Source organism: Chiloscyllium plagiosum, chromosome 25 (genome assembly GCF_004010195.1).
Source record: "Chiloscyllium plagiosum isolate BGI_BamShark_2017 chromosome 25, ASM401019v2, whole genome shotgun sequence".
Taxonomy (NCBI): Eukaryota; Metazoa; Chordata; class Chondrichthyes; order Orectolobiformes; family Hemiscylliidae; genus Chiloscyllium; species Chiloscyllium plagiosum.
In genome coordinates this window covers 16,951,445-16,978,735 of record NC_057734.1, presented here as the reverse complement: position 1 = coordinate 16,978,735, position 27,291 = coordinate 16,951,445, and the positions used below count along the sequence as shown (strand labels likewise).

Below are 27,291 nucleotides of genomic sequence, written 5' to 3'. Positions count from 1 at the left end.
CACACCATGAATTATTATTTTCCACAATTACCGTACAGTACATCCACAAGTTCCGCTTTATCCAGAGAAGGTGTTACTCCCTCAAAGAGCTCTAATAAAGTATTTGAACATGACTTCCCCTTCACAAAACCATGTAAACTTTGCCTGATCATCTTGAATTTTTCTAAATGCCCTGCTGTGAGGTCTTTAATAACAGCTTTAATATTCTCCTGCTTACACATATTAAGCTAACTGGCCTCTCTTTGGGGGATGGGGCAGGTGTGGAAGATAGCAGTACTCCATCTACCCTCTCTCCATCTTAGCCTTTGGGCTGCAGACACTGTTTGAGTGGAGGGGCTGCTTCCTCATTGACTGCCTGGCAACTCGAGCCTAGTTTCACTATTTGAAATCTTTTAATATCTCCATCCTGAGAAGTTTTCCTCCCTGAATTGGCTCTCACTTCTGACAGTCTGACTGCTAAGGTATCACTGTCCTCCAACTTCAGGAACTCACCTCACACCCTTAAATGCCCTGTTCTTCAGATCAGATGTCAACAGTGTGGGTCAGTCTGAAGGGAAAGTTCACCTGTCATGAGAGCGCCAACCCCAGAACAATCCATACAGGAAAACACAGAGCAGCCATGATCCTAATGAATGGTGGCAGAATAGGCTCAAGCAGCTGAAGTGTCTACATTCTGCTCCTGTGTGGAAAAACTCTTTCAAGAGAAGTTGTGTAGGAGGATAATTTGAGGGAAAAATAAACAGACTTGTTCCACTAATGGATTTTGTGGATAAATGTGCCTGAGCCATACAGATCAAAAGATCCCAGCAACTGTGCTGTTGTTCGAGCACTAATCTCTTAGTGCTTTTCCTTAACAAGAGAGAAAAAAAAAATCAGCCAGGGTTCCCACGCTATTTCAGTGACTTTTGCTGCAATGTGCACAAGTGTAGATGACAAGGCCAGCATGGGGCTCAGCTCTGATTTCCTCAAAGATTAGCTGTAGTTAGATTTTTATTTCAATTTCAATTAATTCTTCTTATCAAGGTGGGAATATCAATGCTGGGGAATGGATCACTTTCCATGTCAACTATCACTCACTCCCAGGTAATATAATAAACCAACAGGTGTAGAATAAATGGTCAATTACTTTGGCTCAATGTGCCTCAGCACCATCTTCAGAACAATGTCTAATGCTGCACTCACTTTTATAATACAGAAATATTATTAGTTACGTGAGTTTGCAGAATTCACACAAAATTAAACGTGTGTTGAAGATTATTTGGAGACTGATCAAGTTTAGTTTACAAGACTCTTGTGGTCAACATGCAGTACAGATTTTCATCCTATTAATCTCACAGAAATAGGAAACCAAAGCTAACCTCCAGTGCCAAGAAAATGGAGTATTAGCAACTTTTGTTGGGTCGATCCAATGTAAATTTAAAAAAATTATTCCGTCTTTTCATAATAATTTAATTGGGTCTCATCTAGAAAAAAAGGCTGAATATTAGCAACTCAGTTTTTAAACATAGGATTGGACCATTTTCAAGGCCCAACATTCATGTTTTAAGAGGTCCACCTATCTTCATGATTTAACCAGAGGTAACCAATTTATAGGCAATCTCTGGAAGTTCTATTGAAGTAATGATTCTAAGTATGGCTGAGGGCTGAGCAGGTGGAAAGACTAATGGCAATATTGAGGTTCTGGGTAGATGACTGCCCCATGGGGAAAAAAAGATAGTGCCATTGTAAGTTGGGAACTGCAATGGTCTCTCAAGAAAGAATTGCCCTTCATCCATCTTCCAGTTTTCAACTTCAACATAAGGCCTGTCTGCTGCCAATAAGATCCCAGCTAAACTTCTCCCAATTAGCAATATGCTGCTGCTGGGAAGATAGCTTAGACTTAGTCTTACTCTGCTTCCAGTAATATTATTTGCAGGAGGGAATGCGTTAGGGAATAGCCAAAATACAGATTTCCTAAAATTCCTTGTACCTGCCTCCCAATAGCTTTTAAGATTCTGCCCAATGTGTCCAGTTTTGTTTCACTCATTTGTGATTAAGTGGAGGATTCAGAAAAGGTTTTGAGGAGAGTCACTAGATTAATACCTTGTTCAAAACCAATTATTTATTATGATGGGCTTGCACAGTTTGTTCTTTTACTACAGTTAATCACAGATTTTGGGATGTGAGAGATGGGGCCCTGTCCACACGGATCCATTATTTTCATTAGTTAGTTGAGGAACCAAGGGAGTTACTTGTGTAAGTTATAGCACTAACCCCGGGAGCCCACTTTTAACCATCTTCTCTGATCAGAGAGAAATCCCTTAAAATCTTTTCTCCCTGAAATGACATTAGAATTATTTTTTAAAATCTATCTCATTTGTGTCTTTCCTAGGAAATGACATAACTGCTATTATAGAGATAGCATTAGGAGCATATAATATTTAGCTGTAGCATTATGGAATTGGATGGATTTGACTGACTAGCTGACATTTCTCTGTTTGTCTTTTTAAATGACCTAACCAATTGCATTATCTACTTCTCCACTCAATATAATCCAGATTATATCATATTTAATCCAATAGGACATTGAAAGACACTTTTACAAAAACGTCTGAGCTGGAGCTTCAGGCAGATGTTCAATATCTGATAAAATTTGTTAGGCATGTAATGTAACATAAGTGCATGTGTTTAGCTGACCTTGCCAGGTGCCATGCTGGAAGACAAGATCCATGAAGCTTGTTGGGAGTGCAGCATGGGAATGTTCATTTGTGGCAACCATTTTGCCCTCAGAATTTCTTTTTGAAACAGACTCTTAAGAGATTAAGACATACCAACAAGAGGAAGCCTCTAGACTCACTGCTGGAATCCAAGCAAGCCAGGCAGAATGAGGAGGTGGAGAAGTCCACAGCAAGCCAAGCGATGCTGCCTGGCTTGCTGCATTCTTCCAGCCTCCTGCTTGTCTACCTTGAGATTCATTGAGCCTGTTCCTTCACTCAGATAGATTATGAATGATCTGTACTACATCTTAACTTGCCTACCTTTGCTCCATATCCTTTAAATCCTTACATATTAAAATAAAGCAGTTTTGATCATTTCAATTAAGGGCTGATCTTTTGCAGCAAAGTCACATTCATACTCTCCCTCTGAAATGCCGCGATTCCTTCAGACCTGAGATCATTCACTCTCAGTTTTGTGTGTAAACAAAACACCTTCTTAGATAGACAATTCAAACAAATCAGAAGCTTCTCAGTGAAGAAGGTTCTCGCAGATCTCCTTCATAAATGGTCAAATCCTTATCCTGAGATTAAGACACTGAGTTCTATTTTTGCCAGCCAGGTAACTTACCTCTTCATAAAACTTCAACTGGGGAACAGCTTCATCAATTTCATTCAGACAAAAATCTTTAAACAGCAAAAATCCTGAAAAACAAAATGCAAGAAATATTAATATTTGAGGAATCGTACAGATGTCTATTGCGTACAATTTACTGTTGCTGATAACAGCATAAATATGCTTAATGCACTTGTAGTGAAGTGTTTTTTCTTTCTATTTTAACATGTTATTAAGTTTAATTTAAATAAGTTAGTGGCTTTGCACTTCCAGAAATTCTGTTCATTCTATCAATGGAGGATGTGCATTCAGCTGCTTAAGCCTCAAGCTCTGGGCCCATTGCTAAAAAAGCTTTTGGTCACCTCTTCTAATTTCTTTTATGTGGTCAATTATCAAAGACTGTCCCATTAACATTTCTGTGCAGTACTCGGTACATTTAATTGCATTAATGTGTGATATTGCCACAAGCCACTATTCAAATAGTAATGGGTGAGGGGTCGGAGATAAGGATTCAGAATTTGATACATATAGAATATACAATTGCATGGTAACCTCACCAACATAACTTCCTCTCTTGTGCTTCTAAAAGAATTTTTGAACACACAACACTTGCATTATTCAATGATTGAATCCTAAAGGTTGTGTTGGGTGGTTTTCTGTATTTTATTTTCTTTCATGAGAAGTGGGCATTACTGGCTAAGCCAACACTTATTGGCCATCCCCATCTGCCCTTGAAAAATATGGTAATGAGCCACTGCAGTCAATATGGTGCTATTAACAAGGAAGATCTTGAAGGAACAGCGATATAGTTCCAAATCAGATTGGTGTACGGCTTGAAGAGGAAATTGCAGATTTTGAATAAAATTGTCAAGCTAAACAAATTACTTTAAAATGTCTGTCTTTCACAGTTTTGGACAAATAAAAAAAGAACAGTAACTGTTGCAGCAAGTCACAAAAAAATACAATGAAAAGAACAACCTGAGCAGGCTAAAACTATAAAACAATGTTTAAGCACTCCTAAGTCAATTTTCATTGGTCAATAGTGGAAGTAACGAGTTGAGGAAAAACATTAGCTTATTATATGTTCTATCATGTAATTAAAAAGCATAATTTTCAAAAAGAGTGATTCGATGAATAAAAGGGTAGGTGGGGTGAGGTAAAGAGGCAGAATGAACATGGTGGGAAGAGGATGTTTGAACATTCCACCTGTCTTTGGCACCGTGGGGAGGATCTCCTGTTCTCCAGGAAGTTTGTTTACAAGTCAAAACTCAATATGTACACCATCACAGTCTTATTTCTGCCCTACCCAAGTGCCACAGGCAGTGAAGAGCTATCCTGTTACTTTATTTGTTGTTAAAATTCAATAAATGCATTTTCCACTAAAAAACATTTTATGATTGAGACATGAAACAATCTTGGTGTTCACTAATGGTACCCTTAGTCACTGCGATTCCTGAAGCAGAACATAATTTCCCTTTTTACTCCATTTTTTAAACTCCTATTAAAATCACTTCTTTACCTTCCATGCTCCAGTCAAAATAGTCCTAAGTATCGCACAATGTTCCTCTATTTTCCAATCTCAATGCATCATCCGAGTGAATCATCCAGTACAGATTACCACAGGATCTTGATCAGATGGGGCAATGGGCTGAGAAGTGGCAGATGGAGTTTAATTCAGATAAATGTGAGGTGCTGCATTTTGGGAAAGCAAATTTTAGCAGGACTTATACACTTAATGGTAAGGTCCTAGGGAGTGTTGCTGAACAAAGAGACCTTGGAGTGCAGGTTCATAACTCCTCCAAAGTAAAGTCACAGGTAGATAGGATAGTTAAGAAGGCATTTGGTATACTTTCCTTTACTGGTCAGAGTATTGAGTACAGGAGTTGGGAGGTGATCTTGCAGCTGTACAGGTCATTGGTTAGGCCACTTTTTGGAATATTGCATGCAATTCTGGTCTCCTTCCTATCGGAAGGATGTTGTGAAACTTGCAAGGGTTCAGAAAAGACTTACAAGGATGTTGACAGGGTTGGAGGATTTGAGCTATAGGGACACGTTTAATAGGCTGGGGCTGTTTCCCCTGGAGCGTCAGAGGCTGAGGGGTGACCTTATCGAGGTTTTAAAATCATGAGGGGCATGGATAGGATAAATAGGCAAAGTCTTTTCCCTGGTGTAGTGGAGTCCAGAACTAGAGGGCATAGGTTTAGGGTGAGATGGGAAAAAGATAAAACGGACGTATGGGGCAACTATTTCACGCAGAGGGTGGTACATGTATGGAATGAGCTGCCAGAGGAAGTGGTGGAGGCTGGTACAATTGCAACATTTAAAAAGGCATCTGGATTTGCATATGAATAGGTAGGGCTTGGAAGGATATGGGCCGGGTACTGGCAAGTGGGACTAAAGTAGGTCGAGATATCTGGTCGGCATGGACAAGTAGGACCGGAGGGTCTGTTTCCGTGCTGTACATCTCCATGACTCTGACTGCACCAGCAAAAACTACTTGTCATCCATACTAGTTCCATTTTCCAGTGCTAAGCCATACACTTGAATGCTATGACATTTCAAGTGCTCAGCCAAGTGCTTTATAAAAGGTTGTGAGCTTTCCTACCGTAACTACCCTCACAGACCCAGACCCCCACCTCCTCTGGGTGAAAATGTTTTTCCTCAAATTCCCTCTAAACCTTTTACCTTTCACCTTAAAATTATGTCCCCTCATTATCAACCCTTCAACTAAGGAGAACAGATGCTCTCTATCCACTCCCCATATAATGTTATATACGTTCTCAGCCTTCTCCATTATAGAGAAAACAACTTAAGCTTTTCCAGTCTCTCCTAGTGGCTAAATTGCCCAATCCCAGCCAACATCCTGCTCAATCTCCTCTGCACTTCATTCAGTGCAATCACACCCTTCGTACAGTGTGATGACCAGAACTCCACACAGTATTCTAGCAGTGAACTAACCAAAGTTAGGTAGTAGCTACATAACGTACCTGATCTTTATAGTATATGCTATGACTGCTGAAGACAAGTATCCCGGTATGTCTTTTCAATTACTCTGTTAACGTGTCCTGCTGCCTTCAGCAATCCATGCTCAAGATCTCCTTGTTCATCTGAGCTTCCTAGTTCCTGCCATTCATCGAGTCCTCCACTGTTGTTACATCTTCCAAAATTTTCAGGGTTAAATTTCATCTGCCGCTGATAAGTCCATCTATATCCTCCTGTAACCTATGATTTCTTCCTAAGTTATAACTACCGAGCCAATCTTCATCTCATCTACCAATTTATTTAAAGTACCCAAATTTACTTCTGGCATTAATATATATTACAAACAAATGCTATAATTTTTCTGAGGCATTAATATCCTTTGCATAAAAAGGGATGCAAAATACAATGATGCTAGTAATCTGAAACAAACAGAATTCTGGAGAAACTCAGCAGTCTGGCAGCATCTGTGCAGATAGGCCCCTTCTGAAGAACAGTCACTCTGGACTCAAAGTATTAACTCTGTTCCTCTCTCCACAAATGCTTCCACACTTGCAGAGTTTCTCCAATATCTCTTCTATATTGCAAGTACCCAGAAGTGTACATACTACTCTGACATCAAGTAACTGGTGCAATATATTGGAGGGGGTTTGGGTTGGTTAGCTTAGTTGGCTGGATGACTGGTCTGTGGTGCAGCAACACCAACAGTTCAATTCCCACACTGGCTGAAATTACCATGAAGGACTCTCTTTCTCAACCTCTCCTGCAGCATGGTGACCCTGAGGTTAAACTGCCACCAGTCATCTTTCGCTAATGAGCAGCCCTATAGTCCTCTGGGAGTATGGTGACCTTACCCTTTATATAAATTCATTATAATTTATTTACTTTTGTGCTCCATATCTCTCTGACTTGTAAACTTTCGATTTTTATTTACCTTTAGATGACTTCACCTACCTGCATTCTTACTTTTTATAGATTCAAACCCACCCTCTCCCCATTGACTCCCTTTCGTGTCAATTAAATGTTTTCTTTATTCCTTCCCCTAAGGCATACTAAATCAAACTAAATTAAATTAAGCTATCTGTCTCCATTCTAGTAACCTGTGTCTTTCTGAAGTTATTTTAGGCTTTATCAGTTTACTAAAATTCCTACCCTTTGTTTGCAATTTTCTAGATTATGTTCCCTGTATTCAAGTTCAAATCATCTTTATCAACAGACTACTAAAATGGGTCTAGAATTTTTCTTGAACTAAAGCTATATCAATCTTTTTCCAGTCAAAGAACCATTGATTCGTCCTTGCTCTTTGTTTATGATCCACTCGCTTTTCTTCTACTAATATTTATGCAGTTCTTCTTGCAGGTTGCAAGGCATCTTGCAATTATTAGAACACTTTCTCTGCCTCACATGCATACGGGTAAAAACAAGGACTGCAGATGCTGGAAACCAGAGTCTAGATTTGAGTGGTGCTGGAAAAGCACAGTCGGTCAGGCAGCATCCGAGGAGCAGGAAAATCGACATTTCGGGCAAACGCCCTTCATCAGGAATAGAGGTAGGGTGCCTGCAGAGTGGAGAGATAAATGAGAGGGAGGTGGGGTTGGGGAGAAAGTAGCATAGAGTACAATAGGTGAATGGGGGTAGGGATGGAGGTGATAGGTCAGAGAGGAGGGTGGGGGAAGGTAGCAAAGAGTACAATGGGTGAATGGGGTTGGGGATGAAGGTGATAGGTCAGAGAGGAGGGTGGAGTGGATAGGTGGAAAGATGAGGTGTTGGATGTGCACGAAAATCTCTGCCGATGTGAAAAGATCCTTTGGGTCCTTGGATGGAGGTGAGGGGCGAGGTTTGGGCACAGGTTTGACACCTCTTGTGGTGGCAATGGAAGGTGCCGGGAATGGAGGGTGGTTTGGTGGATGGCGTGGACCAATGACGGAGTCACATAGGGAATAGTTTCTGCGGAATGCCGATAGAGATGGGGTGGGAAAAATATCTCTGGTAAAGGGGTCTGACTGTAGATGGTGGAAATGGTAGAGGATGATGCATTGTATCTGGAGATTAGTGGGGTTCAAGGTGAGGTGTAGGGGAGTTCTATCCTTGTTGTGGTTGGAGGGGTGGGGTTCAAAGGTGAAGGTTCGGGAAGTAGAGGGCTTTGTTGACCACGTGGGAAGGGAAATTGTGGTTGTTGTAAAAGGAGACCATATGGGATGTCCTGGAGTGGAATTGCACTCCCTGGGAGCAGGTATGGCAGAGGCAGAGGAATTGGGAGAAAGGACTGTGTTTTTACAAGAGGGAGTGTGGAACGAGGAGTAATCCAGGTAGTTGTGGGAGTGGGTGGGTTTGAAATGAATGTCCATGTTGAGTTGGTATTCGGAGATGGAGACAGAGAGGTCCAGGAAGGGGAGGGAGGTGTCTGAGATGGTCCAGGTGAACTTAAGGTCAGTGTGGAATGTGTTGGTGAAAGTGATGAACTGGGAGCATGAGGTGCCACCGATGCAGTTATCCATGTGGCAGAGGAAAAGGTAGGGAGTGGTGCCAGTGTAACTCTAGAAAGATGGACTGTTCCATGTAACTGACAAAGAGACAGGCATAGCTGGGGCCCATGCAGGTGCCCATGGCTACCCCTTTCAACTGGAAGAAGCGGGAGGATTTGAAGGAGAAGTTATTGAGTGTGAGGACCAGTTTACCCAAACAAATGAGAGTGTCAGTGGAAGGATACTGGTGAGGATGCCGGGAGAGGAAGAAATGGAGGGCTTGGAGGCCTTCATCATGGCAGATAGTGGTGTATAGGGACTGGATCCATGGTGAAGATGAGGCATTGGGGGCTGGGGAAACGAAAGTCATGGACAAGGTGGAGGGTGTGGGTGGTGTCCCGAACATACGTGGGAGTTCATGGACCAGTGGAGATAGGACAGTATCAAGGTATGTGGAGATGGGTTTGGTGGGGCAGGAGCAGGCTGAGACGATAGGTCAGCCAGGGTAGTCAGGTTTGTGAATCTTGGATAGGAGGTAGAACCAGGCAGTGTGGTGTTCCTGGACTCTGAGGTTGGAAGCTGTGTGTGGGAGATCCCCTGAGGTGATGAGGTTCTGTATAGTCTGGGAGATGATGGTTTGGTGATGGGGGGTGGGGTTATGGTCGAGGGGGCGGTAGGAGGAGGTGTCTTCGAGTTGGCGTCTGGCTTCAGCGGTGTAGAGGTCAGTGCGCCAAACTACCACTGCACCCCCTTTATCTGCTGGTTTGATGGTGAGGTCGGGATTGGAGCAGAGGGAGTGGAGGGCTGCGCGTTGTGATGGTGAGAGGTTGGAGTGGATTAGGGGGGTGGACAGGTTGAGATGGTTAATGTCTCGGCGGCAATGAAGAGATCGAGGGCAGGTAATAGGCCAGTTCGGGGTGTCCAGGTGGATGGAGTGTGTTGGAAGCGGGCAAAGGGGTCCTCGGAAGGTGGGCGGGAATCCTGATTGTAAAAGTAAGTACGGAGGCGGAGGCAGCGGAAGAAGTGCTCAACATCACGGCATGTATTAAATTCATTGATGCGTGGGTGGAGGGAGATGAAGGTGAATCCTTTGCTGAGGACTGATCGTTCGTCCTCAGTGAGGGGGAGGTCTGGAGAGATGGTGAAAACTTGGCAGGGCTGGGAGCTAGGACCTGGTATAGGTGTGGAGCTGGGAGTGGGGGCTGTAACTGGAGTGGGCGTGGTGTTAGGGGAATGGCAGTGGAGTCATGAGCAGGAGTGGTGTTCCCCTCAGGGTTCTGGCGGATGGGCATGGTGACAGTGGGATCTGTGGGGGGCGTGTCAGCAGAATGCAGGTGATGGTGGGGGCTGAAGTGCTGGCGACCACGGCAGTGGGGTTGGCGGAAGTCACTGAGCGTGTGGTAAACACAACAGCGGTTAACACTGACATTTACACATGCTGCAGTACACCAAGCAACCCCCAGAAATGGCAGTGGTGAGATTCAAACCCTCGCCACCTTAGAGGCTCACATGCATACACCAGTCTTTTACAGTGTTTTTGTCACTCTATATGGGAAAAATGTTAAAACGTTTCACAGGACACCACCCACACCCAAACAAACACTGCTCACTCTCCAAAAATTCAAATGTCTAAAAGTAATCTGCACACCTGTCATCAGCAGGACACAATGCAAGGTTAGCTAAGAGGAAATACTACAGAAAAACAATATGAAAATCAACCACAGTAGAGCCTAACGGTGAAGTTAAATGATTTCATTGCAAAATCACAAGGAAGTACAATGTTGGTTCCCTGTTTTTACAACAGGGTGATGGAATCTGACACCTAAACTTATTCTGGGGGTTAACCAGATTATTAAAATGGGGAAGTTTGAAAATGAACCTCAAGAAACAACAGCATAAGACAGGTTAGTTGTGCAGTTAGTGTGTTCAAAGTAAGCATAAGGAAGAACATTACCACAGATCAGCAGAACAAGAACCAAACAAGCTGATCTCAGTATATCTTCTTGTAATGTTTCTGGCTCGACTTTTTTGCCGACTAAACTGATAATCCAAAACTGTGCAGGTTAGGTGAATTGACCATACTAAATTGCCCATAGTGTTCAGGGATGTATACATTAGGTGCATTAGTAAAGGGTAAATGTATAGTAGGATAGGGGAACAGGTCTGGGTGGGTTACTCCTCAGAGGTCGGTCTGGACTTGTTGAGTCGAAGGGCCTGTTTCCATACTGTCGGGATTCTATATTCTATAATATTACCTCTCAAGGGTGTGTTTGTCTATCACTGACATTTTCACATGTTACAGAATAACAATGGAAGGGGGGGAAATAACATCAACGCCAATATGCCATCGATAAAGTATGTTAATAATGTGATTACAGGTTCATGTGATATTCTCAGTTCTTAGGTGATGGAATTGGAGCGAGCACCATCCTACCTCAGTGTTATGTACTTTAGGATACTCTCAACCAGACAGTGTAAAAAATCTTTTATTAGTTACACTTTTAACATTTCACACCTACATATCAGGAAAATTTCATATTATTCACCATTATTATCATTGTTAAAGATGAGACTAAGCATTGGGGCATACTGTTGTAATATTACAATATTATACAGGAGAGAGGGAGATCTAAGATGAGCAAATCATCGTGAGTCAGGCTAATATTTTCACTAAATATTTCATGGAAATGTTATTGTTTCTGAAGGATTATAATCCAGGCTGTAAAAGTGCTTAATCCAATAAAAGAATGCTTTTTTCCTATGTGATAGTCTTCAACAGTGATGTGGTAACAGAAGGGGTCCATGCAGAATTAAGTCACTAATCAATGCACTAAAGGTTCTGGTTTCACTGCAGCAGATTAATATGATAGCATCAACACTAGAAAATCCCACAACTGAGAGCAGATAAGTTTTATTCTCCTTCAGGACCATACTTGCCTTCATTGTTGAGTGAGTCAGTAGGGACTCTAATTCTGAAATAATTATGTGAACAGTGAGAAGATGGGCTTATTCCCATCTGGATATTCTTCAACTCAATGAGTTGGCACTGGGACTACTAATTAAATGATGAGCACACTGAACCTGCTACACAGGGAGAAAAATGTTCCCAATGCATATGTGTACCATTTCACTTCACAGTCAGCGATAGCAGTTACTTTGGCACAAGCCAAGCAGTCAGATAGAAGCATAGGCATAAATTACTAGCCAAGCGCAGATAGATGAGAAAAATGGTACACAGACTGAGCAACAGGTATAAATACAATCATGGGCACTGGCAAGCAGAAACCTTCTGATAACCTACAATCAAGAACACACCCTCTAGCTCACATTTTACTGTCTTACAGCCTCCTTACGCCAATATATCATGCACACTTAGTGAAATTCACATGCCTCAATGGCCAGCAGTATACTTTTGGGCAGATGGTTAGTGAAATGAGGAACAAAAATGCATCTAAAGACATCTCAATGAGGTCACACCTCTGGAAGGGAACATATGGAACTTGAAAGAATATCTGAGTCTACAAGAATCAAAAGGCATAGGACTAAGACAGGAAGATTGAGTTGAGGTAGAAATTCATTCTTAACTTTGACTCAAAGGACTGTGATCTACCCTGTTTCCTTGTCCTGTGTTTTTATGAGTTGCCTAGTGACATATAGTTCTTAATGCACCTAGTACCATTTCTTTATCAAAAATCTGTTTTATTTTGTTTTTTAAAAAATTCTCTTCACCAAACTGAAGTGATGATTTTGCATCAGTGTAGCTTTATAGGTGGCCACAGGGTGGTGTGTGACAGTCAGCTTGTTGAGATCTAATTTTCACCTCCGGCACCAACCTGACCAAAATAGGATAGAGAGCATTGCCTGTCCATTGAAGTGACTTGCTGCAATTTGAAGACCTCAAACAACTTCAATAGGCATGAAAATTATCTTTGTATTACAGAAAGATTAAATAATTGACGTACCTTCAAGAATATGTCAAATTAACAGGCTGTCAAATGGCAGTGACAGAGAGGAAAGGGATGAACATCACAGTTACCAAAGCAGCTACCTTGATTGAAAAGGTGGTGGTGACCAGTGGAAAAAATGCCAAATCTATCACTTTATGACTGGCAGGGAGTACAGCAAAGAGGTTAATGACCTTACCAGAACAGAGCCCAGAGCCATCCAATATTGCTAAACTAAGCATGTCTACCAATGGCAACAATCTTTCTCACTGAGAGAGACTAAAAAAATTTTCCACTAATTCTGATGGTATCCTTTCACCAGATGAAAAGTCTCATGTAAATTCTTGCATAGACTTGACATTGTACTTGAAATTCTGGACACAGGGAACATGGTTTTAACATAAGGCTCAGCCATTAGGTACCAAGATGAAACAAAATTTCTTCACTCAAGAGCTGTGGAATCTTTGGAAGTCTCTAATCCAAGGCTCCTGAGTTCAGATATTACATATATTCAATGTTGAGACTGAAAAAAAATGTTTGGACAATCTGGCAATGAAGGAATATGTGGAAAGGGCAGGGAAAGTGCAGTTGCGAAAAAAAATCAGCTCTGATCTAATTGAATGATAGATCATACTCTCAGAACAATAAGCCTCCTCCTATTTCTTACATTTTTATGAGTTGCATTGTAACATTTGGTTGTCATTACATATAATGTTAGCTGTTTTTTGCACTCATTTGAACGAATGCATCAGCCTGTGACAACCATGAGAGCAGTGCAACAGATGGGAAGCCCCAAAATTCTCAAATACAAAAAAAAACTTCAAATTTGGCAGGTTACTTTTAGAAAATACCATAAGACAGCATGCTCTAAATTTGCTTTTTTAGTTACCGATTGAATGAATTGCCAACAAATATATCATGAGATCCCTTCTACTGTATTTTACATACAAACTCAGCTCATCGGGCTACTATTAAGCTCTCATCATTCTGTTCTCACTCATGGCTGGAAGTGTAGTTCCCTCAGAAACCTGATTTCCATACATTGAAGCCATGCATTGTTGTACTTGCTTTACAACACATAATAGTGTACACTTCCACTGTACACATTAATGAAAACATATTCTCCAAAAATAGTAGTTAAGGTCCCTCACAGTATGGGAAGTGTAGAAAATATATTTTTAGTTGAACAATAATCAATATAACAATATCTGGTATATCCAAACACATTAATTATAACACCCTGACCTGCCCTCCATCCCTCACTGTAACATTTTGATATACTTCATGCCCCTCCCTGATATATTGCATGCAGTTCACTGCCGTTCTGAATACACCCCATTGACTAATCCTGAGTGCTCATATTGTTTGTGGAGGGTGGGGGCAATATATGATAAAAATCATGCATCCTATAGGTGTATAATGCAATCTGTTAGAGTCACTTTTTTTTAATATACAACATGGTGGTTAAACAAATGTTTTGTGAACTGTTTAACAGTTTCCTGCCTTGGTGACACTCAGTAGTGAACCTAGTGATAATTCTTAGGCAGCTGCTGTTCTGTGCGTCGTGTTGAATTTCATCAGTTTGTATTCATATTTCACTGGTAGAATATCACACGTGATATTTTATTGATTAAACTTTTCAGCTTTCTGCACTTGCCACTTTTTCAATAGTCATTTGTGCAGACTATTACATCTGCTTCAACTGAATTAACAAATTAGTCAGCTGGTTTTGCAATGATAAACATTTAGAGCAAGAAATGTAGGAGAGCTTACTGGTGGTAGATGAGGAAGGTGCCTCTCTTGTTCTTCTGCCATCTCCAAGGTACACAGAGGGGAGAAAAGAGAGTACAGCATTGGGTTGAACGAGGCATTAAACAGCCCAAACGTTTAGGCTTTTGCTGCAATTGCTAGAAACATATGAATGCAAAATCAGAGTAGATGAGTAGGAAAGTGATCCAGTCTAATGGATATCTGCCTTATGCTTTTGTCAGATTTGCCCTCATAAATCAGAGAGCCTCGAACAACACAAAGGCCTTTCTGTTCTCTGGTTCTTGCCTCTCCACCTGCAAAATGTTTTGACAGCACAACTCCAATCCAAGTTTTGTCAATTCTTGGTGGGCATCTCTGCAGGAGAGATCTCACCTGAGAACTGCCATCCTCTGCATGTATCTACCTACCAGGAATTCTTGGCACAGCATGAAAAAACAAAGATGGCTTTGCAGGGAAGCATTTAAGCAACAGCGAAAAAGGAAGAAAGTTATAACTCTTCTGCTTTTCTTCAAAGTAAAGCCAGGGAATCTCTTATCTCTCTTCTGAAAGGAAGAACCAGTGCGACACTGGAGCATCAACCTGCATTGTGTGTTTCTGACTCAGAGGCAAGATTGCTGCCAATTAAGCCTTAGGTGTTGCAGAAAGCTGAAAAGGCATGGCGAAAAGACAGAAGGGAGCAGTATCACTCAATTCTAACACATAGTTTTCCGTCTCTCATCATTAATAGTTAATTTAACCACAGTGGACATGGTAAAAGATATATCTTAAAGATGAGATATACAGGGTGTATTCATTCATTGAAGATGCAGCTAGAAACAGATACAATTTTAAATACTGTGCGGCCAAATGTGCAAATTCCTCACACCAACCCCTCCATCTCACCCCTATACCTCAGTTTCTGTAAAATTTATAAAATCTCGTCTACATTTTGGTTCAGTTCTCAGTCCATGTTTACGCTTCTATCTTCATTTACGTTACTTCAGTTCAATCAATAAAATGTCATGTGTGACATTCTACCAGTGAAATATGAATACAAACTGATGAAATTCAACACGACGCACAGAACAGCAGTTGCCTAAGAATTATCACTAGGTTCACTACTGAGTGTCACCAAGGCAGGAAACTGTTAAACAGTTCACAAAACATTTGTTTAACCACCATGTTGTATATTAAAAAAAAGTGACTCTAACAGATTGCATTATACACCTATAGGATGCATGATTTTTATCATATATTGCCCCCACCCTCCACAAACAATATGAGCACTCAGGATTAGTCAATGGGGTGTATTCAGAACGGCAGTGAACTGCATGCAATATATCAGGGAGGGGCATGAAGTATATCAAAATGTTACAGTGAGGGATGGAGGGCAGGTCAGGGTGTTATAATTAATGTGTTTGGATATACCAGATATTGTTATATTGATTATTGTTCAACTAAAAATATATTTTCTACACTTCCCATACTGTGAGGGACCTTAACTACTATTTTTGGAGAATATGTTTTCATTAATGTGTACAGTGGAAGTGTACACTATTATGTGTTGTAAAGCAAGTACAACAATGCATGGCTTCAATGCATGGAAATCAGGTTTCTGAGAGAACTACACTTCCAGCGATAGCAAAACAGAAGCAATGACCTTTGGAATTTCAGCAGAAGGGCTCAGATAGTGTCAATACTGTCAGTAGCTGGAGGGAAAATCATAGCTTGGAAACATCTAGAAATATTCATTTATTTACATTGATAATTAAAATAAATGTACCCACATTAACCACTGACCAAACATCAAAACTTGCGTGTGAATAACTGCTTCATTTTCATTCCGTAAAGGTAGGAATTGAAACTCTGTATTGGAGCCAACAAACAATCAACAAAAATCTTTCAACACAAAGCTACATTTTGAAGTCTGTTAAATAATTTCAATAACCTGAATTAATTAGAGTAACATTACATGCAAAGGGCAGTGAGAAACTTACATGACCATCAATAAACAAGAGGAGAAACTAAAATGGACAAACATATGTTGTAAACAAAAAGCTGATTTTCAAACAAAATGATCACTGAGGCATTAAATGTGGTTAAGTTGTAATTACCTGGTTGATTCATTACACAAGTAATGTATGAGAGAAAAAAACATAATGCTTGTAACAAAACCTTCAATTGCCCTAACTAATACTACAAAGGCAAGAAGGAAATCACACATTTGTCACAATAACTAGATTAAACAAAGTCAAAGTCTATCTTAAATTACATTGATATTTAGCGTAAGCCTTCCCTTTGTAAATTTAGTGGTGAATTATTGCATTGTGAATAACTGATCAACAACACTGTAGTAACATCTGTAGATAGAATAGTGAAGACGGCATTTGGTATGCTTCCCTTTATTGGTCAGAGTATTGAGTACAGGAGTTGGGAGGCCATGTTGCAGCCATACCAGAACATTGGTTAGGCCACTGTTGGAATATTGCATGCAATTCTGGTCTCAATTCTACCAGAAAGATTTTGTGAAAGTTGAAGGGGTTCAGAAAAGATTTACAAGGATATTGCCAGGGTTGGAGGATTTGAGCTATAGGGAGAGGCTGAACAGGCTGGGGCTGTTTTCCCTGGAGCGGAGGCTGAGCGGTGACCTTTTGGAGGTTTATAAAATCATGAGGGACGGGGATAGGATAAATAGACAAAGTCTCTTCCCTGGGGTGGGGGAGTCCAGAACTAGACGGCATAGGTTTAGGGTGAGGGGGGAAAGATATAAAAGAGACCTAAGAGGCAACATTTTCACGCAGAGGGAGGTGAATGTATGGAATAAGCTGCCAGAGGAAGTGGTGGAGGCTGGTACAATTGCAACATTTAAAAGGCATTTGGATGGGTATATGAATAGGAAGGGTTTGGAGGGGTATGGGCTAGGTGCTGGCTGGTGGGACTAAATTGGGTTGGGATATCTGGTCGGCATGGATGAGTTGGACCGAAGGGTCTGTTTCCATGCTGTACATCTCTATGACTCTATAACATACAGCAGAGTCTGGAGTGTAGATGGTTGCAGCAACCTCAAACGATCAGCACAACAGCAGATACTGCAAAAAAAAATTTCAATCTCTACAATGAGAAGACGACAATGCCTATTGATAATGAGACCAGAAAATCAGGATTAAAATAGATTGCCAACTAAAGCTAGTAGCTTCATTTGTCGACTTGGACAGACAGACACACACGCACACACACCACAAACTTTGTTGGATATTCAGAACACATCAAGCAGATAGTTTCCATTGCTCCCAGACAACTGAAAAGACTCAAAAGCCATAACAGTGTAAGTGAAGTCAAAAGTTTTTTTTAATATCATACTGGTAACGATATCCTTCATGGTAGTGATTAAAGGCAGAAAACAGATGAAAGATTTTCAATGTCAAAATGTTCTGCTTGCGTAAGATTTACTTTTAATCAAACTGCAATGATGTTTAAACAAAATAATCATGAAACAAATCATTATATCTAAAAAGAACTCTTGCTAACCAAAAAAAATACTTTGGACATGTTCAGTAAGTGCCCCACAAATTGGTTTTTACAAACGTGCATTACATAGGCATTGTCAATGTCATCAGAAACCACTGAACATTCCCAGTTGTTCCAAGGGTCGCTGAGTCTGCCTTAGGTATAAAATGAGTGAGCAATGGCATAATGGGAAACTGCTCAGGTGTAACCTTAAACACACTAAAAATCCTTAGTATATAATAACTTGAACTTATGTAACGTCTAATCCTCTCTCAGGAATATCCAAAGTGATTCATGTTAGTTAGTTTGAAGTGCAATCACTGCTATTAACCAGGGAAACAAAGGCGCCATTTTAAACATAGAAAGGTCACTCAAACAAAAATCAAACTGTCAATCTCCGAGCACCATCCTACAACTCATCTGTTTCATCCTTGACCACGTTTTCACCTTTGACAACCAGTTTTTCATCCAGACACATGGAATGGCCATGGAAAACAAACTTGCACCCCAATGTGCCAACATTTTCATGCACAGGTTCAAACAAGACTTCTTCTCTACCCAGGAACCCCAACCAACACTATACACCAGGTACATTGATGACATTTTCTTCCTCTGGATCCATGGTGAGGAGTCACTGAAACAACTACACAGTGATATCAACGAGTTTCATCCTACCATCAAACTCACCATGGACTGCTCTTTAGTATCTGCCTCATTCTTGGACACATGCATCTCCATCAAGGATGGGCTCCTCACTCTACCGCAAACCCACAGATAACTTCAAGGTGCTACACTTCTCCAGCTTCCACCCGAAACACATTAAAACTGCCATCCCCTACTTACAAGCCCTACACAGACATAGGATCTGTTCAGATGAAGAGGGCTGTGACTGGCACTTGGAAGGACTCAAGGATGCCCGCATTAGAATGGGGTACGACACTCAACTCATCAACCACTAGTTCCAACATGCCACAGCAAGAAACCATAATGACCTCCTCAGGAGACAGACACGTGCTGCAACCAACAAGGTACCCTTCGTTGTCCAGTACTTCCCAGGGGCCCAAAAACTACGCCATGTACTTAGCAGCCTGCAACACGTTATCGATGAGGATGAGCACCCTGCCAAGACCTTCCCCACACCTCCACTTCTTGCTTTTAAACAACCACCAAACCTTAAACAGATCATCACTCGCAGCAAACTGCCCGGCCTTCAGGACAACACCAATGCAACCCTGTTACAGCAGACGCTGCAAGACGTGTCAGAGTGTGGACATGGATACCACGATTACACATGGGGACACCTCCCACCTTGTACTGGCAGGTACACATTTGACTCGACCAACATTGTCTATCTCATACGCTGCAAACAAGAATGCCCTGAGGCAAGGTACTTTGGTGAAACCGAGCAGAGGCTATTGCAACGGATGAATGGGCACCGTACAACAATCAACAGACAGGAGTGTTCCCTCCCAGTCAGAGAACACTTCAGCGGTCTGGGACATTTGACCTCAGACCTTCAGGTGACCACCCTTCAAGGCGGACTTTGGGACAGGCAACAATGCAAAGTGGCTGAGCAGAAGCTGATAGCAAATTTGGGTACCCGTGGGGATGGCCTCAACTAGGACCTTGGGTTCATGTCACACTCCAGGTGACCCCATTGTACTACACACTCAGACAGACAGACACACACACACACATACACACACTCTCATATACTCACACATACACACCTCCCACACACACACCCTCTCACAGACTTGTTCGATGATGAATCTCTCTGCCAGCTCTCTCTCTCTTCTATAAAATCTTGTGGTTGATTTTACCTTTTTTGGACAGAGGTGTTGATGGGGATTCTTGCAGGAATTGGAACAGCATTATTAAGTTGGGATAGTCTGTTGGGTTTTCAGATGTTAAGTTATTCCATACTCTATTCTCTTTTATTTGTGTTTCACTCCATAATATTGCAAATAAATTCTGTTTTGTTTAATACTAAGTGGTTTGACCAGCTGCATCTCTCCTGGAATAATTGCTCTACACCCATTTAACAAAAACTAACAAAGTTAGGGTCCGAGCTACTTTCTTGAAATGTTTTGAAGGGGTCCAAAACACCATCTCCATACTTATGTAACAGAAGCAATTATCTCCACTTCTGACACCACCTTTGGAAGTTGAACAAGTCATATTTTGCCTTTGGCCAGTATGTGTGTCTTTTTAAGTCAGTGCTGTAAGCTGAAGCATCATTGAGATGCCAATGTTCAATCTACAGCGGCCAGTGGCATGGTGCAAATTGCCTTTAGGGTTAAAACTGTTCACTCTGCATGTATTGTAAATGAACAATTGAAGTTATTGTAAATTTCATGGAGCTATGGTTTGCAATTCTCTGCTTCATGCATTTGCTCCTTCACTGCCTCAACATCCAGGAGATGTGGATCCTAAATTTTCGCTCAAAGCAAGAGTAACATTATCCGTTCTGGGCACTGTCCCAGCTATTTATGAGTTGCATTTCACATCTTAAGAACAACAAACAATATATAGTGTCAACCATCAGCCCCATCTGCCTGGTCACTAGGTATTCTCCAGAATTTCTATGTTGTTTTTAATTTGTACTTACCCTGATTGCCCATTTTGACCCTCTGACAGTCTACACCCACTCATTCACACCCTATGCGGAGACTCATCATATTGAACTTTGCTGTCATCTGCCCTCCTTGTCCACGTGCCCAAACATTACACATCAAATGATGCCCACCCTCAGCACTTCCCCACTGGAGACCGCAATGACTGACACTGCCAAAAGTGGCCCTCCCATAACCTATCAAACCCTCCAACACTGCTCTGCCTACCCTTCCATAAAGCTGGAGAGTCCCACACCCCCCCCCCCCCCCCCCCCCCTCCCCGTCTCCATCCTTGTCCACAATTTTACAAATTCTGCTGCTTTCCCTCTCCCTTGCCTCAGCTTTCCAACTTCTTTTGGCAGTAGTATTCCCACTGCCCTACAACGCCCCTGCAACTCCCTGAATGTTTGACACATGGACACCAGGTACTTATGCAAGCCCACCAAATGTCCCTAAACTTCAAAACTTTTAATTTACCAAATTTTTTTCAAAAATATTCTGCTCTTCTTACTAGTGAGATGAGTAACCTCCCACATTGTACTCCAGGCACTTTAAGTAAATTAAGGGAAAAAGAATAACTAGAGAGACAATAGGACCCCTCAAGGCCCAAGGTGGACATGTATGTGTAGAACCGCAGGAGATAGGCAAAGTCTTCAATGAATATTTCTCCTCTGTGTTTACCATGGAGGAAGACAAGACGACTTGGGAACTTGGGAAGTTAGTGGTGATATTTTGGAGACAGTCCTTATCACAGTAGAGCAAGTGTTGGATGTATTAGAATGTATGAAGGTGGGTAAATCTCCTGAACCTGACCAGATGTATCCAAGAACACTGCAAGAGGCCAGAGAAGAAATTGTGGGGGGCCTGGCTGATATATTTGCATCATCGTTAGCCACAAGTGAGATCCCAGAAGACTGGAGGCTAGCGAATGTCATGCCATTATTCAAGAAGGGCTGCAAAAAAAAGCCTGAGAACTACAGACCAGTAAGCTTAGCATCTATGGTGGGTAAGTTATGTGAGAAGATTCTGAGGGATAAGATATGCATGCGTTTGGAAAGACAGGGTTTGATTAGGAGTAGTCAAGGTGGTTTTGTGAGTGGGAGATCAAGCCTCACAAATTTGTTAGAGTTCCTTGATGAAGTGACCAGGAATGGTGACAAGGGCAGGGCAGAAGACGTGGTCCATATGGATTTTGGTAAGGTCTTTGATAAGGTAGGCTGCTCTGGAATGTTAGGAGAAAGTGAGGATTGCAGATGCTGGAGATGAGAGTCAAAAGTATGGTGCTGGAAAAGCACAGCAGCTCAGACAGCATCTGAGGAGCAGGAATTCCTGATGAAGGGCTTATGCCAGATACATCGATTCTCCTGCTCCTTGGATGCTGCCTGACCTGCTGTGTTTTTCCAGCACCACACACTCATGCTCTGGAAAGTTAGTTTGCATGGAATCTAGGGTAAGCTGGCAAATTGGATACAAAATTGACTTGACGATATGAGGCAGAGGGTAATAGTGGAAGGATGCTTGTCGGACTGGATGCCTGTGACAAGTGAAGTGCCTCAGGGGTCAGTGCTGGGCTTCTTACTGTTTGTTATTTATATCAATGATTTGGATGGGAATGTACAAGGTACAATTAGTAAATTTGCTGATCACAGTAAAATAAGCAGAAACCAGAGGTCACTTAAAGCCCTCTTCCCACTTGTTCTGATATAATGTCACTGGCAAAGATGAACTCAAGACACAGCAAGGCTGCCAAATATATTATGATGACCTGGCAGAATCCATCCTGTTTGGGAACCCTGTACTCCTGGGATTCCTCTACCCCACACATCGCTTATTAGGGCCACAGTAAAGCCACCTCACTTGAATAGTTCTCCAGCTTCCATTACTGTTTCTGGTCAAGGACTGACTACAGCCCGAGCAAAGATCCACTCCATCCATTGGCACTGCTGGGACTAATGAGTTAGTGGCCTTCTGAATAGTTGGCAGTGGGAGGTTGGAATCATTCCTTCCTGGAGACATGACCAGTTGTTGGAACATCGCAAAAGTTGCTTTCTTTCTGGTTTCTGTTACAGCCAGGCTTGTCACCAACTTCTTGTTAAATCAAACATAACGAGTTAGTTCCATCGTTCTAGCAGGTTCTACTGTGAAACACAGTTTTTGCATTGCAGATGGAATTCTATTGGCCGACAAAACTGTAGTGCCAGATCTGAGAGGCAAATTTGATGCAAAAATCTTCAAGCTTTCAGCTACTCTGTTGTACGTAGACTAATACTAACATTTATTAGATTTTAATTACACAACAGTAGCTCTTTATTATATTGATAATAATGATTTAATTCTGCTGACACCCATCTAAAGTTAGTTTTGAATTATTTATATTTTGCACACAGTTTGTTACACAACACTGAATATTTTAAATTCTATAATGTTGTTACTTAATACTGAACTCTCATGTGGGATGTGTGGCAGTGTGCTTTGAAACCCAAGATTGGTATTATCCAATCACTGTTTTGAGAGCTGGCTCATCTTCTATGACTCTATTTAACCTCGGTGGTTTCCTGCGCCTGGATTTCTTAACATTGGTCGTGAAGCAGTGGCATGTGGATCAAGAAAAAGGAGGGAGAGACTGTGTTAACCAAAAACAACTTTTTTTGAACTTCTAAATCCTGTTCATTATAGGAGGAGGAGGACAGCCAGAGACTCCTGTGCAGCGAGTACTTTTGCGTAAACTAGTCTCTAAGCACTCCCAGCAATCTGCTGTTTTTGACCCTTGTTGAAGAAAGGTCATGGTTGTAGGATATGAGCAAAGATGATGCAGTGCCAAGAAACATTTTCGCAAGACACTGCCAAATATTTCAGTTCTCTTTCATTCTTCCTCCAACAGTCTACAGCGTTGTTTCAATTAAATCAAAGATCTTGGTTTTTCAGCGTGCCAGAAATATTCTAGGGTCAGTAATGATTTGATTCTTCAAGTCTCCTGTTACTGCTGAAGCACATTCTTGAAAGTCCAACGTGGTTCACTGTGAATAGCAAACAAGCAGAAGATTCTCATGCTCGTTTTCAGGAAGTGTGGCAACAAACCTGATCCAAACCTCAGCAAGTATTTTAAAATAGCAAGTCTCTAATCTATGTTTAACCTAATTTAAAAATGGATACTCCCACACCAAATCATTTGCAAATAGCTGAATACAATTAACCCCAAATCTTTCAATTCCAGGACAAGAGTAAAGCTGCTCACTGAGGTTTACTGCAGTAGTTTTGTCCAAACACACTGACGTTTGGGTTTTATGAAGGTGTAGAAGTGTATTGTACCTTTAAGAGAGTGAAGAACTTAAAAAGGCACTCAGAGTGCTGGAGAATTTACATTGTAACATTTGGTCCAGCAGCTAGAATAGTGGATTGCCTGGATACAAAAGCAAATTCGAATGTGGCCGATCAGTTTAAATTATACCTCAAAAAGTACCAAACTCCAACCATGTTTGAATTGAGTATATTGACAATCTCAAAAGCCAATGACACAATCCGGGGAAACTTGAACAGTTGAGAGAGAACTGTCAAGCCACCAGCAGCTGCAGACTGCCCGGACAGTAAGCTCTCTTAAAGGTACATTTATCTATCCACGACTGGTGAAAGAGAAATCCTAAGAAGAAGAAAATCTACAGAGGAAGATACAAAGGGAAGATTCGACAGCTGCCTGGTTTTGAAATTGGAATTTTAGTAAATCTTAATCAGAGCTTTTATTGGACTAGTATCATAGAAAGGAAAATAAAGGATAGGTTTGAGAAAGGAGTTGTTACTTAACTATTCTCTGTTATACTTAAGAAATAAAGTTGTTACTTTTTACTTTAAATAGTTCTTGCCATCTCGAATTTTCAGAGATTACTGCATGGGATAAATCTTTTCTGTGTGCTGGTTTAAATTAACAGAGGGGGCCTACCCTGAGTTGTAACATAGTATACTCAGCAGGAGAATACAAAGCACATCAAGGACCTTTTAACAGCTATCACAAAATCGCCAGCAGAAAAATGGCACAGAGACCAACATAATCCTTTATGACGTTGCAAGAGAGACACTAAAGCAGGTCATTCTCCAGTAAAAATTGGGTAGCAATTACATAGAAGGAAGTCGCTATCACAATAAAAATAGTCATCCAGGTCTCTCAAACCTATCCCGTCAGGGAGCTCAGAGCTTAAATGTGTCAGAGTTGCAGCTCAAGAATTACGTATAAAGCTCAGGCAAAACCTACTATCAATCAGCTTAAAACACCAGAAAACTGAAATTGTTATATATACCAGGATCGCTACTAATTACCATTTAAAGGATAAGCACGTCCACTGCCTTTTTCTGGATACTCCATGTGTCTAAACTTCATTGCATATGCTCTTGCAATTAAGAGGCTAGATTTTTTTTCAAAATCATTTGTGGGATGTGGGTGTTGCCGGCTGGCTATCATTTATTGTGCATCCCTGGTTGCCCTTGAGAAGGTGTTGGTGAATTGCCTTCTTGAACTGCTGCAGTGGGTTGACTCACAATACTATTAGGGAAGGAATTCCAGAATCTTTGACCCAGTGACAGTGAAGGAAAGGCAATATATTTCCAAGTCAGAATGGTGGGTGGCTTGACTGGGAAGTTGAAGGTGATGATGTTCCCTGTGGCCCTTGCCCTTCTAGATGGAGGTAGTTTTGGATTTGGAAGGTGCTGTCCGAGGATCTTTAGTGAATTTCTGCAGTGCATCTTGTAGATGGTACACACTGCTGCTACTGAATGTCAGCTGTGGAGGGAGTGGATGCTTGTGAATGCAGTACCAATCAAGTGGGCTGCTCTGTCCTCGGCTGTTGCACTCATTCAGGCAAGTGGGTAGTATCCCATCACACTCCTGATTTGTGTCTTGTAGATGGTGGAAAGGCTTTGGGGAGTCAGGTGGTGAGTTACTCGCCATAGTATTCCTATCTCTGACCCGTTCTTGTAGCCACTGCATTTATGTGGTGAGTTAATTGAGTTTCTGATCAACGATAAGTCTCAGAATGCTGATAGTGGGGGAATTCAGTAATGGTAACACCATTGAATGTCAAGGGGAAATGATTAGATTGTCTCTTATTGGTGATGGCCATAGCCTGGCACTCGCAGGATATTGTACAGACCTTGTTGCATTTGGACAGACTGCCTCAATGTCTGAGGAGCTGAACAAATGGAGCTGAACACTGTGCAATAATCAGCGAACAAGCCAACTTCTGACCTTATGATGAAGGGAAGATCATTGATGAAGCACCTGAAGATGGTTGGGCCGAGGACACTACCCTGAGGAAGTCCTGCAGCGATGTCCTGGAGCTGAGGTTACTGACGTCCAACAACCACAACCACCTTCCTATGTGGCAGTTGTGACTCTAACCATCAGAGAGTTTGCCCTCTAATGCCCTTGATTCCAGTTTTGCTAGGAAAAAGTCTACCGGGCGAGCAGCATCTCCAAGAAGCAAAATGGACTTCAGATCAAAGGCAATTTGTTATGAATTAAGATTTTAGTGAATCTTGGAATACAAATAAAGTTGTGCACTTGTATAAAAGTCATCTTCTTTCTACAGGAGCATGGAAGTACTCCTCCTTACACACATCAATTATTCCTTGCTTGATGTACATGAGTGCTGCAGATCGTTTGATGAGGCAGATGTCCCTGGTTTGGAAGAATTCACAAAAATAAAGGAAAAGTTGGTTCTGGTGTTATTTAAAAAATAATTTGGCGGATGTGGACGCCACTGACTAATTCAATATTTATTGACTAATTGCCCTATAGAATGTAGTGGGGTGGGCTGTCTTCTTGAACAGCTGTAATTCTTGTGGTGTAAGTAAATCTTTAGTGCTGTTAGAGAGGGAGTTTCAGGATTTTGATTCAGCAGTAAAGATGAAATGAGAACATATTTCCAAGTCAGAATGGAATATGGTTTTGAGAGTAACTTGGTGGTGCTGCTGCTCCCATGCATCTACTACCCTGACCTTCTTGCCTATCGGAGATTAGGGTTTGGAAAGCGCTGTCAGAGGAGCCTTGATGAGTTACTGCAAGACATCTGCTGACACTATGTGTTAGTTGTAGCTGGGGCATCAATCAAGTATGCTGCTTTGTTCTTTGATCATGCTGACCTTCTTGAGAGTTGTTGAAATTGCACTCATCCAGCCAAATGGAGAATATTCAATCACACTCTTGACTTGTGCTTTGTAAATGTCAGACAGATTGTGAGGAGTCTGGACATGAATTCCTCACTGCAGAATTCCCAGTCTCTGACCTGCAGTTGCAACCACAGTATTTATATGGCTGGTCCAATTCAATGTCTAGTCACTGGTATCTCCCAGGATGCTGACAGTGGGGGTTTAATATCAAGGGGCCATGGTTAGGTTCTCTCTTGTTGGTGATGGTCATTTACACAATATAAGTGCCAGGCAATGTTGCTTGTAACTTATCAGCCCAAGGATATTGTCCAGGTCCTGCTGCATACAAACACAAAGGTGTGTGTCTAAGTCTGAGAAGTCATGAATGATGAGAACGCTATGCAATCATCAGGAGGTATTCTCACCTCCCACTTTATGATGGAGGAAAGATCACTGGTGAAGCAGCTAAAGAAGACTGGACCAACGACATTACCCTGAGGAACTTGGGCTCCTGTTGTGCAGTGTTGGAGTTCCAACCTCTGGGCTAAGAGCCCTGAGCTCAAGTCCCACCTGCTCCAAAAATGTGAA

General features: G+C 41.6%; 1 protein-coding gene across 2 annotated transcripts in view; it reads right to left on the bottom strand.

The window, feature by feature from the left end:
- Window positions 1-27,291, bottom strand: part of grk3 (G protein-coupled receptor kinase 3) — a 300,505-nt gene that overhangs the window by 139,130 nt on the left and 134,084 nt on the right. For both annotated transcript variants that reach the window (XM_043715596.1, XM_043715595.1), the window contains exon 3: window positions 3,325-3,398. In XM_043715596.1, the coding sequence (XP_043571531.1) occupies window positions 3,325-3,398 (74 nt within the window). The remainder of the gene's footprint in view (window positions 1-3,324; window positions 3,399-27,291) is intronic.